At 45.8% G+C, this 12,001-nt stretch overlaps 1 protein-coding gene across 10 annotated transcripts in view; it reads left to right on the top strand.

Annotated features, from left to right (window-relative positions):
- The first annotated feature begins 7,791 nt into the window (after positions 1–7,791).
- The window catches only part of ARNT (aryl hydrocarbon receptor nuclear translocator), a 68,794-nt gene continuing 64,584 nt past the window's right edge, over positions 7,792–12,001 (top strand). For 2 of the 10 annotated variants that reach the window (XM_051856017.3, XM_070076647.2), the window contains exon 1: positions 7,792–7,989. Coding sequence is in view for 5 of the 10 variants with exons in the window: in XM_051856009.3 (XP_051711969.1) it covers positions 7,965–7,989 (25 nt within the window). In the remaining 5 variants the exon portion in view is untranslated. 10 annotated transcript variants of the gene reach the window in all.

Genomic DNA, 12,001 nt, shown 5'->3' on the forward strand with positions numbered 1-12,001 from the left:
CCTGGCTCCTGGCTTTGGATCATCCCAGCTCTGGCCATTGCAATCATTTGGGGAGTAAACCAGCAGATGGAAGACCTCTCTCTCTTTCTGCCTCTGCCTCTCTGTAACTCTGTAACTCTGCCTTTCAAATAAATAATCTTAGGAAGAAGAAAGAAAGAAAGAAAGAAAGAAAGAAAGAAAGAAAGAAAGAAAGAAAGAAAGAAAGAAAGAAAGAAAGAAAGAAAGAAGAAAAGAAAAGGAGAGAAAGAAAGAAAGAAAGAGAGAAAGAGAGAGAAAGAGAGAAAGACATAGAGACAGAGCTCCCATCCACTGGTTTACTCTCCTAGTGCCTGAAACGGCTTTGATTGGATTGGGCCAAAACCAGGAACCAGGAACTCAATCCAAGTCTCCCATGTCAGTGGCAGGGAACTAAATACTTGAGCCATCACTTGCTGCTCCACAGGATCTGCATTGGCAGGTAGCTGCAATTAGGAGCTGGAGCTGGATCACAAACCAAGGTACTTTGATATGGAGAGTGGGCATTCTAACTGAATTTTTTTAAAAGATTTATTTATTTATTTTAAAGGCAGAGTTACAGAGATGCAGAGGCAGAGAGAGAGAGAGGGAGAGATCCTCCTCCACTGGTTCACTCCCCAAATGGCTGCAATGGCCAGAGCTGGGTGATCCAAAGCCAGGAGCCAGGAGCTTCCTCCAGGTCTCCCACATGGGTGCAGGGGTCCAAGCAACAGGGCCATCTTCTACTGCCCTCCCATGCCATAGCAGAGAGCTGGATCAGAAATGGAGCGTCTGAGCCTCAAGCTGGTGCCTATATGGGGTGCTGGCACTGCATGTGGTGGGCTCACTTGGCTATGCCACAACGCCGGCCCCCATAACTGGTGTCTTAATTGTCAGGTCAAACATTAGCCCCTTATCTTAAAATATATATTCTTATCACTTGTAATATTAGTGGTTTTTTAAAGATTTTTTTAAAATTTATTTGAAAGGCAGAGTTCCAGTGAGACAAGGAATGAGAGAGAGAGAGAGAGAGAGACAGAGATCTTCCATCTACTGGTTCACTCCCCCAGATGGCCACAATGGCCAGGGCTGGGCCAGGAGCTTCTTCTGGGTCTCCCATTTGGGTGCAGGGCCCAAGAACTTGGGCTGTCTTCTGTTGCTCTCCCGGGAGCATTAGCAGGGAGCTGGATCAGAAGTGGAGCTGCGGGTTCTTGAACCAATGCCTGTATGTGATGCCAGCGTTTCAGGTGGAGGCTTAATCTGTCTCACCACAATGCTGGCCCCCAGCATCAGTGTTGTCATTCTCTGGAACCATGAATCTTTAATAGTCAATGTACAAGTTCAGGTCTTGGTCTCACCTCTTTTCTAGGCAAGTGCTCTGTGATTTCATATGCATAATAACCATTTTTTTTTCTAATGATCTTACCAACCAATCCAACAACTGAATTTGAATAGGATAAATTTGAACTTCCACTTTGCACCTGTATCTGTTATTGACATATAAAGGTCTTCTTTGACAATAGAGATTCCTTTCATTCCATCTTCAATTACATGGTTGTATTTGTGGCAACCATTTTCTTTTCAGTTTTATTGATATATGTCAAGTCCATGTAATCTCTCTCCTGGATTTCTGCGATAGCTCCTTACCTATGTGAATTTCCTGGTTCTAGTCTCCTCCCTCCCAAAAAAGACTGGATCAGTGTTCCTTAAAATTTTAACCTCCTGGAGCCAACATTGTGATGCAGTGTGTTAAGCCACTGTGTGTAATGCCAGCATCCCATATCAGGGCACGGGTTCAAGTCCTAGCTGCTCCACTTCCAATCTACCTTCCTACTAATGTGCCTGGGAAGGCAGCAGAAGATGGTTCAGATTCTTGGGCCCCTGCCACCCATGTGGGAGATCTGGATGGTGTTCCTGGTTTCTGGCTCCTGGTCCTCCTCTACCTATTATGACCATCTGGGGAGTGAGCCAGTAGATGGAAGATATCTCTCTGTCACTCTGCCTTTCAAATAAATAAATCTTTATAAAAATTCTTTTAACTTTCAGGAGTTGGGTTGCATGTAGAATGTGAATAATTCTTTAGCATAAATATGTCCTAGTGTAAAATTTAAAAGATCAACTTGTTGATCCAAAATTCAAACTGAACTGGCCTACCTGTATTTGCTAAACCTGACAACTCTATCTAAAGACACTTAATAAAATTTTGGCATATCTGCAAATTGCTGTTCTAAGTAGTTAAAAGGTCAGTTTACCAAGTATAAAATGCTGCAGCACAGCAGGTTAAGATGCCACTTGGGATGCCAGCCTTCCATATCGGAGTGTTGATTTGAATTCTGGCTGCTTTGCTTCCTATACAGCTTCTTGCTATTGTGCCTTGCATGCAGCAGATTACAGCCCAGTAGCTGGGTTTCTGCCAGCCACCTAGCAGAACCTGATGGGGTTCTGGACTCCTGGCTTTGGCCTGGCCCAGCCCAGGCTATTGGAGGACATTTGGAGAGTGAACTAGTGGACAGAAGATCTCTATCTCTCTCTCTGTTTTTCTCTCTCTTTATCTAGAAAACAAAGCAAAACAAAAAACAGTTTACCATAATAGTGAAGAGAACAGAACCTAAGTAGTTTAAAAAATAGTAGTAATATTAACTGTTTAGTCATATTAATAAGCTGAAAACATGTAGGTCAGGCTTCATTATTAATTTCTTTTTTTTACAGATTTATTTACTTATTTGAAAGGCAGGGTTATAGAGAGGCAGAGGCAGAGAGAGAGAGAGAGAGAGAGAGAGATCCTCCATCCACTGGTTCATTCCCCAAATGGCCGCAATGGCCAGAGCTATGCCAATCTGAAGCCAGGATCTAGGAGCTTCTTCTGGGTCTCCCATGCAGGTGCAGGGGCCCAAGGATTTGGGCCATCTTCCACTGCTTTCTCAGGCCATAGCAGAGCAGCCAGAACTTGAACTGGTGACCATATGGGATGCCAGCACTGCAGGCAGCAGCTTTATCTGCTACACCATGGTGCCGACCCCCCATAATCAATTTCTTATCTTGATTTCCACGAAATTTAGAAAATAAGAAATTCACAATGAATTTAGCAGATATGGCAAGGAGTTTTTGATGGTTACTAGATAATTCTGAATCATTGAAGTGAATATGGATCTACAAGTTTTATCATGGAGAGAGTTTCTTCTTCTTTTTTTTTTTAAGATTTATTTTATTTATTTGAAAGGCCAAGTGAGAGAGAGAAGAGACAGAGAGGGGAGAAAGAGATCTTCCATTTGCTGGTTCTCTTACCAAATGGCTACGATGGCTGGGGCTAGGCCAGGCTGAAACTAGGAGCCAGGAACTCCATCTGAGTCTTCACATGGGTGGGAGGGGCATCTTCCACTGCTTTCTCAGGAGCATTAGGAGGGAACTGGATTGGAAGCAGAGCAGCTGGGACTTGAACAGGCGCTCTGATATGGGATGCTGGCATTGCAAGTTGTAGCCTAACCCACTAAGCCATAATGCCAGCCCCATAGAGAGTTTCTAATTGAAGACAGCTTTCAATAGTTTGTCAGATTCTAAGCAGAGGAACATAAGTAACCTCAAAAGTTGAATGTTTTTCAGTTTCATTGGTTGCCTTCAGCTCTGGAATCTATTTTTTCCATTTTGTTGCAACATTTGGATGTGGTTTAGAATATGTTCAATGTGTCATTTTTCCCTCTTTGATGAAGAAAGAAAATTATGTGTTGGGAAATAATAAACTCTTGGCAATGAAGGCATTTTCATCACAGTCTTGTTTTCTTACAAAACCCTGATTCTTTGTTCTTAACATTAAAAATTATGACTTTGCAATTCACCCTCTGCAGTAGAATCGATGGAGATGTTCATAAAAACTTTATGAGCAGCTGGCACCGCGGCTCAATAGGCTAATCCTCCACCTAGCAGCGCCGGCACACCAGGTTCTAGTCCCAGTCGGGGTGCCGGTTTCTGTTCCGGTTGCCCCTCTTCCAGGCCTGCTCTCTGCTGTGGCCCAGGAAGGCAGTGGAGGATGGCCCAAGTGCTTGGGCCCTGCACCCCATGGGAGACCAGGAGAAGCACCTGGCTCCTGGCTTCGGATCAGCGTGGTGCGCTGGCCACAGCATGCCGGCCATGGCGGCCATTGGAGGGCGAACCAACGGCAAAGGAAGACCTTTCTCTCTGCCTCTCTCTCTCACTGTCCACTCTGCCTGTCAAAAAAAAAAAAAAAAACTTTATGAGCAAGACCATCAGTCTCTAAGTTGAACCCTCTGATACAAGGGAAAATGTAAAGGCATTCCAAGGTAAGGAAGAAATTCCTGTTGAACAGTGAAGAGTGATCTTTGATGGCAAAGAATTGGAAGACGACCTCAAAAAGAGGTCAAACTTCTTCTTATGTTCAGACTACATGGTGGAGTTAAGGAAGAAATTTTACCCTACTGCTAAGACAAATAAGCATAAGAGAAGTGGAAGAGACTGGCAAAATTCAGCACCTTTGTTGGGAGTGCCTACATTCTTATGGCCAGCTACTTTTTTGTAAAGATTTATTATTATTATTATTTTTTTTGAAAGACAGAGTTATAGAGAGGTAGAGGCAGAGGCAGGGAAGAGAGATCTTCCATTCGCTGGTCCACTCCCCAAATGGCTGAAATGTCCAGGGCTGGGCCAATCTGAAGCCAGGAACCAGGAGCTTCTTCCAGGTCTCCCATGCAGGTGGGAGAGGGCCCAAGGAGTTGGGCCATCTTACTACTTTCTCAGGCCATAGCACAGAGCTGGATCGGAAGTGGTACAGCTGGGATTTAAACCAGAGCCCATATGGGATGCCGGCACTGCAGAAGCGCCGCCCTCTGGCTAGCTACTTTGACAGATGTGATTGTGGTAAATGTCATGTGACTTACTGCTTCAACCAATCAAAAGACAAGTAATCGTGGATTGGTTAATAAAAAACATGAGCTAGAAAAAAATCATGGCATTTAGAACTTGATGTAAAACATTCCGATTAACAAAACCATAGCTCTGGGCTGGCGCCATGGCTCAATAGGCTAATCCTCCGCCTAGCGGCCATTGGAGGGTGAACCAATGGCAAAAGGAAGACCTTTCTCTCTCTCTCTCTCTCTCACTGTCCACTCTGCCTGTCAAAAAAACAAAAAAACAAAAAAACAAACCATAGCTCCGATGTGAGCAAGTGTACTTGAAATAACAAAAATGGATTCTATTATTATTAGCACAAAGAAGGGACTTTTACTCCAGCTGTTATTTATTTATTTTTTATTTATTTATTTATTTTTTTGACAGGCAGAGTGGACAGTGAGAGAGAGAGAGACAGAGAGAAAGGTCTTCCTTTTGCCGTTGGTTCACCCTCCAATGGCCGCCGCGGCCGGTGCGCTGCGGCCGGCGCACCGCACTGGTCCGATGGCAGGAGCCAGGAGCCAGGTGCTTTTCCTGGTCTCCCATGGGGTGCAGGGCCCAAGCACCTGGGCCATCCTCCACTGCACTCCCGGGCCACAGCAGAGAGCTGGCCTGGAAGAGGGGCAACCGGGACAGAATCCGGCGCCCCGACCGGGACTAGAACCCGGTGTGCCGGCGCCGCTAGGCGGAGGATTAGCCTAGTGAGCCGCGGCGCCGGCCTACTCCAGCTGTTATTAAAAAATTTGTGACTTGGGGCTGGCACTGTGGCATAATAGGCTAAGCCTCTACTTGTGGCCCCGGCAGCTAACCTGCTGCACTACAATGTCAGCCCCAGAACTCAAACATCTTAACTGGCCTCCCATACCACTGCTGTACTCACTGAGTGTCCTTTGCTAAGTCTCTTTGTTCTATTGCCTTATTTTCAAAATGGAAATAATACTATGATCTACCTTATTATTTTATTGTGAGTATTGAATAAATATGTATAAAGGATTTTGGACAGCTTTTTTTTTTTTTTAATTTATTTGAAAGTCAGAGTTACAAACAGAGAGGAGAGGCACAAAGAGAGAGGTCTTCCATCCGCTGGTTCACTCCCCATTTGGCTGCAACGGCCGGAGCTGTGCGGATCTGAAGCCAGGAGCCTAGGGCTTCTTCCAAATCTCCCACATGGGGGCAGGGACCCAAAGACTTAGGCCATCTTGTACTGCTTTCCCAGGCCATAGTAGAGAGCTGGATCAGAAGTGGAGCAGCTAGGTCTCTAACTAGTGTCCATATGGGATGCTGGCACTTCATGCTGGGGCGTTAACCCGCTGGGCCACAACGCCTGCCCCAGGCAGTTTCTTATTATTAGAAAAGAAACCTGTAGGAGCCGGCACTGTGGCATAGTATGATAAGCCTCCACTTGCAGTGCTGGCATCCCATATGGGCACGAGTTCGTGTCCCAGCTGCTCTACTTCCAATCCAGCTCCCTGCTTATGGCCTGGGAAAGCAGCGGAAGATGGCCCAACTGCTTGTGCCCCGCACCCATATTGGAGACCCAGAAGAAGCTCCTGGCTCCTGGTTTCGGATTGGCTCAACTCCGGCTGTTGCGGCCATCTGGGGAGTGAGCCAGTGGATGGATTACCTTTCTTTCTGTCTCTCCCTCTGTCTGTAACTCTACCTCTCAAATACATAAAATCTTTAAAAAAAAAATCTGTAAAGTCCTCTTCTTACCACTCCCCTACTAAAAACGTATCATTATGTTCCTATGACTAAATGAAGTTACAAAGTTACACTGCTTTCTTTTCTTTAAATTAATTTATTTGAAAGGCAGCGTGACTGAGAGACAGACACAGAGAGATCTTCCATCTACTGGCTCATTCCCCAAATGGTCAAACTGAGGCTGGGTCAGGTGGAAGCCAGTGTCCAGGAGCTCCATCCTGGTCTCCCACATGGGTGGCAGGGACCCAAGCACTTGGTCCATCATCTGCTGCTTCTCAGGCAAGTTGGATCACAAGCATGGAGGAGCAGAGACTCTAACCATCACTCTGACAAAGGGTGCAGGTGTCCCAAGCCACAGCTTAACCTGCCTTGCCACAACAACCACTGCACTTTAAATCAAAGTATCTTCCTTGTCCATTGCCTGCAGTTTTGGCTATTGGTATCTTTTATCAGCCTGTAAACACTGAGATCTTTTTAGATCACCACTTTAATAATAAGCATTCAAAAATTAGTTATTGGGCGAGTGGGGGCCAGTGGTTAGTCTAACCATTACAAAGATACTTAGCCTCCCATCCCACATCAGAGGGCTTGGGTTGCACTGCTGGCCGGATTCCAGCTTCCTGCCAATGCAGACCCCGGGGAGGCAGCAGAGATGGCTCAAGCAGTTGGGTTCCTGCCACCCACGTGGGAGCCCCGGTTTGTTACTGGCTTCTTCCACACCTGTCTCAGACATTGTGGGCAACAAGGCAGTGAACCAGCAGGTGCGATCTGTCTAATTAAAAAAATTACCTATTGAACTGTTTTCGGCAGGGACAAATGTCTTTTAAAGAGGGAGAAAAAACACCAACAAGGACTACAAATCACATGAGAAGTTAAAAGTATTAGAATCCCTAAGGACGATTCACAAAAGTAGTCTGCAGGGGGACCTCACGGCTGAATCCACCACTAAGAGAAGCTTTTTAGTAAAATACACACTTTGTTTTTCACTGATGTCACTTGGTCACCGACTTCTGACGCAAGGAAGGCAGGATTACGGAGACAGCTGGACTTCTTCCTCGCTCTCTCTCCAGTGGCCGGCCTAGCGCACTGACCAGCCCTGCCCCTGGTCGGCTTGGCGTTTCCATTGGCCCGTGCCCACAGAGGAGGCCGGACGAGGAATGACCCGGCCCATCGAGTGGGCGGGGCCTAGCCACCACTGGGCCGGGGACGGCGGGGGTTGCCGCAGCCGCCATCTTGGATTCCGCGGTAGCGGTGGCGGCAGTAGGGCGCCGCTGCTGGGGAGTGGCTCGTCCCTCCCCCGCCCCCCGGCGTTCGGTGGCGGCGGCTCCTCCCACTGGGGGGGTGGCGCGGCGGCGGTGGCATCTAGGGCCATGGCGGCGACTACTGCTAACCCGGGTAAGGAGACGGAGGACTGGGGCGCCTGTAAAGGGGGAGGAGCTGAAGGGGCTGACAAGTGAGGAGATCTAGGGCAGAGGGTCGGTAGCGGGGGTTTAAGGCGCTGGGGCGGGAGTGGGCGGCCGGGGAGAGGTGGGGGAGGGGAGTGACCTGGGGGAGGGGCCCGGGGACCGGGGAGCCCCGGGCTGGAGGGAGGGAGCGGGCGGGTGGGAGTTGGGGGTTCCTTGCGGGAGCCGGGTTGGAGCTCGGCGGGCCCGCCTCCGCTCCGCTGGCGGCGTTGTGGTCTGTGATGTGGTCCTCTTTTAACCCGCTGGCCCCTCAGGCTGCTGGATGTCGAATAACTGTGGGCAGAGTGGCTCGGTGCACTTTAAAAGTAGTTTAGATTCATAAACACGGGAGTTCGTTGCTGTTGGAGGTTGTTTGCAAACATTGTAGCGTTTGGTTTTAAGTTTTAAAATCGTGTGACTACTGTACGCTCAGATTCTGTAGGCTGTATCTCCGGTCCCCCCTTCTCACTCGGGGGCTATACCTTGAAACTTGATGTGTTAAAAGGGCCTCTAGTGTCTTGAGCTAATGAGGGCGAGTTTTGTAATGGTTGTGGGTCAGGAGAGATCTTTCGTCCAGAATCCCAGGTTTAAATCTCGTGAGGCCTAGGTCGAAGCAGTTACCATTCTTTCTGCGAAGTTTAGTTCCATGCCATTTCTCAGTGAACATTAAAAAGATTTAACCAGTCATGTTCAAGTGTTGGGGGTGGAGCTTGCTGTGCCGGTCTGGAGATGGCAAATCTTTGATTCTTAGTACAAGTCCTTTTCGCTGTTATAGATACTTCTCCTTAGGAAGCATTTCATTTTAGGGCGCCTAGTTTATCTTCCTGACCTTGGCCATTCCCTTGCAAAATAAAAGCTATCCTTTCCCAGAAATCCAAATCTTTGATAGCCTTAAAAAGGGCTGAAGATGTGTTTGTGTGTATCTCTGTGTGTAATTTCTTGAACATTAATTTTTTTTTCATGTCTGGAAATGTAATACTATTTTTGCAATACTCAAGTTTTGATATCATAGTTGAATCGCTGAAATTTACTGTCTTTCCATGTTTCTAGGAGCAGAGCTATTTTAAGAAATGATTTGGCACATGCCAATATCATTAGAAAACTTGTAAATTATTTTTAAAAGGAAAAGGATATGAAATTAATGACTAAAATTCCTTGGAGGAAGTCCTGAGTGATGAGCTGAAACTATAAAATTGGAAAAATGCTGTTATGGCAAAGCTGACCTTGTAGTAAGATAATCTATCTGTGAACTAGGGAGTAAATAAACAAGATTTTAAACTGATCACACATTGCAAAATACTTATATAACCCTAGTCAAGTTGTAAAGTATTTCTCTTATTAAGAAGTGGTCTGGGTAAACAAGTTTTAGGGCATATGTCAGAAGCTTTTTCCCAGCTGTGGGTGGGGTTGTTTTGTTTTGTTTTGTTTTGTTTTAAACAACAGCCAGCTGAATGAAAATCTCTTGACCATATTTTCATTAGCTGATCAATATCAGCTTACATGTCTTAAAAGAAAACATGTTTTTGGGACCGGCGCTGTGGCGCAGTAGGTTAATCCCCCGCCTGCGGCGCCAGTTCTAGTGCTGGCTGCTCCTCTTCCAATCCAGCTCTCTGCAATGGCCTGGGAAAGCAGGAGAAGATGGCCCAAGTCCTTGGGCCCCTGCACCCACATGGGAGACCTGGAAGACGCTCCTGGTTCCTGGCTTCGGATCTGCACAGCTCCGGCCATTGCGGCCATCTGGGGAGTGAGCCAGTGGATGGAAGACCTCTCTTTCTGCTCTACCTCTCTCTGTAACTCTGTCTTTCAAATAAATAAAATAAATGTTAAAAAAAAAACCACATTTTTGGTGCAGAATCTTTGTTAATCGCAGCGCCCCCGAAAATCACTTTTTTGTTTGTTTGTTTTTTAAGATTTAGTTATTTATTTGAAAGACAGAGTTAGAGATAGAGATAGAGAGAGAGGTCTTCCATCTGCTGATTCACTCCCTGTGTGGCCACACTGGTCACAGCTGAGCTGATCTGGAGCCAGGAGTTTCTTCTGGGTCTTACACGTGAGTGTTGAGGTCCAGGGACTTGGACCATTTTCTGCTGCTTTCCCAGGTGCAATAGCAGAGAGCTGGATCATAAGTGGAGCAGCCGGGACTCAAACCAGCACCCATATGGGATGCCAACGCTGCAGGTGAAGGCTTAACCTTCTATGCCACAGTGCTGGCCCCTCCATCAACTTTTTGAAATACTCTTGTAACTGTGTTGTAGGTTTTTGAGAAGCCTATTGCATTTTGGGAAACGAGATCCATGAATGGAGGGACATTGGGTGGAAATTTACTGTGCCCAGTGAAAAAGTAAATGGTTTTCAGGTCAGAATTCTTTACTGCCTCAGCACACCTTTGCTTAGAATCATTTTAGGGACTGTGGACATGATACCTATTTAAATTTTTTTCTAGTTTGTATTTTTGCTGGATTACTGGTTAAGTTTCCGTACAATTCTTGATTTATCTTTACATTATGTCTACAAAAGACTTTTAAAATAATCCACTCTTCTAAGGTTCAGTTTAGTTAATCCTTAGACTTAATAACAGTGCTTGGTCATGTTAATTGTATTTGGAATATAATTTAGAGATTGCTGGTCGTTTTTCAGTGTCTTTAGGGATCCTGTTTCTTCTGTATTTTTTTTTTTTTGGTAAGATTTATTTATTTATTTATTTACTTACTTACTTGAAAGTCAGAGTTACACAGAGAGAGAAGGAGAGGCAGAAAGAGAGAGAGGTCTTCCATCCGCTGGTTCACTCCCCAATTGCCTGCAACGGCTGGAGCTGCGCTGATCCGGAGCCAGGAGCCAGGAGCTTCTTCTGGGTCTCCCATGCGGGTACAGAGGCCCAAGGACTTGGACCATCTTCCACTGCTTTCTCAGGCCATAGCAGAGAGCTGGATCAGAAGAAGAGCAGCCAGGACTAGAACCGGTATCCATATGGGATGCTGGTGCTTCAGGCCAGGGCATTAACCTGCCACGCCACAGTGCCGGCCCCTCTTCTGTATTTTTCATTCTGGCTTGACGTGGTACTGGATCAGAGGAAGAGTAAGATCTGATATCCTGTCTCTAAGAGTTGTATTGAAGTAATACTTTCTAATGTGATGATGACTTTTTTCTGCATGAATTGATCATTCGTCATGTTCTATCAATTTTAACTAGTTCTGCTTACCAATGGCAAGTAGAAGTGGGTGGATAGGTGGCTCAGGAAATCTTGGGCTATATTTTTCTTACCTATGGATTACTAAAGCTTGAGAAACACTTTTTAAATAGGATGTGCAGTTTGTAATGCATTGGCTAAAAGACTACTTGGGAAGAGAGTAGGTTTGCTTTAGTTTACAAGTCAGTGTGCAAACCAAAGTTGTGAATAAGTCTGTAGTGAGTATAGATTTTTCCTTCGAGTTTCTCATTAGTCCAGAACTCTTTTTGTGCTATTATGTACATTTTTTTTTTTTTTTTGTGGATGGAGAATGAAATAGAAGGTAAAGTAGGGAGCACTGGGTTTGTAAGGCTGACAGGAAATTTTTTTTATATATAATTTTGATCTATATAAATTATGGTTTTAAAATCGTGAATTAGGGGCTATTTTGTGGCACAGTGGGTTAAGCTGCCGCCTGTGATGCTGACATCCCATATGGGTGCCAGTTCCAATCCCGGCTGCTTCACTTCCAATCCAGCTCCCTGCTAATGTGCGTTTGAAAGCAGCAGAGAGTGGCCCTAGTGTTTGGACCCCTGCACCCATGTGGGAGCTTCAGAGGAAGCTCCTGGTTCTTCGGCCTGGCATAGCTCCAGCTGTTGTGGCCTTTTGGGGAGTGAACTAGCGGGCAGAAGATCTCTCTCTCTCTCATCCTCTCTCTCTAACTCTGCCTTTCAAATAAAATTAATCTTTTAAAATCATCAATTAACAAAATTCATGTTACCTTTAATTGCCTTTGTGA

The sequence above is a fragment of the Oryctolagus cuniculus genome, chromosome 7 (assembly GCF_051225735.1).
Source record: "Oryctolagus cuniculus isolate XC-2025 breed Fujian yellow rabbit chromosome 7, ASM5122573v1, whole genome shotgun sequence".
NCBI lineage: Eukaryota > Metazoa > Chordata > Mammalia > Lagomorpha > Leporidae > Oryctolagus > Oryctolagus cuniculus.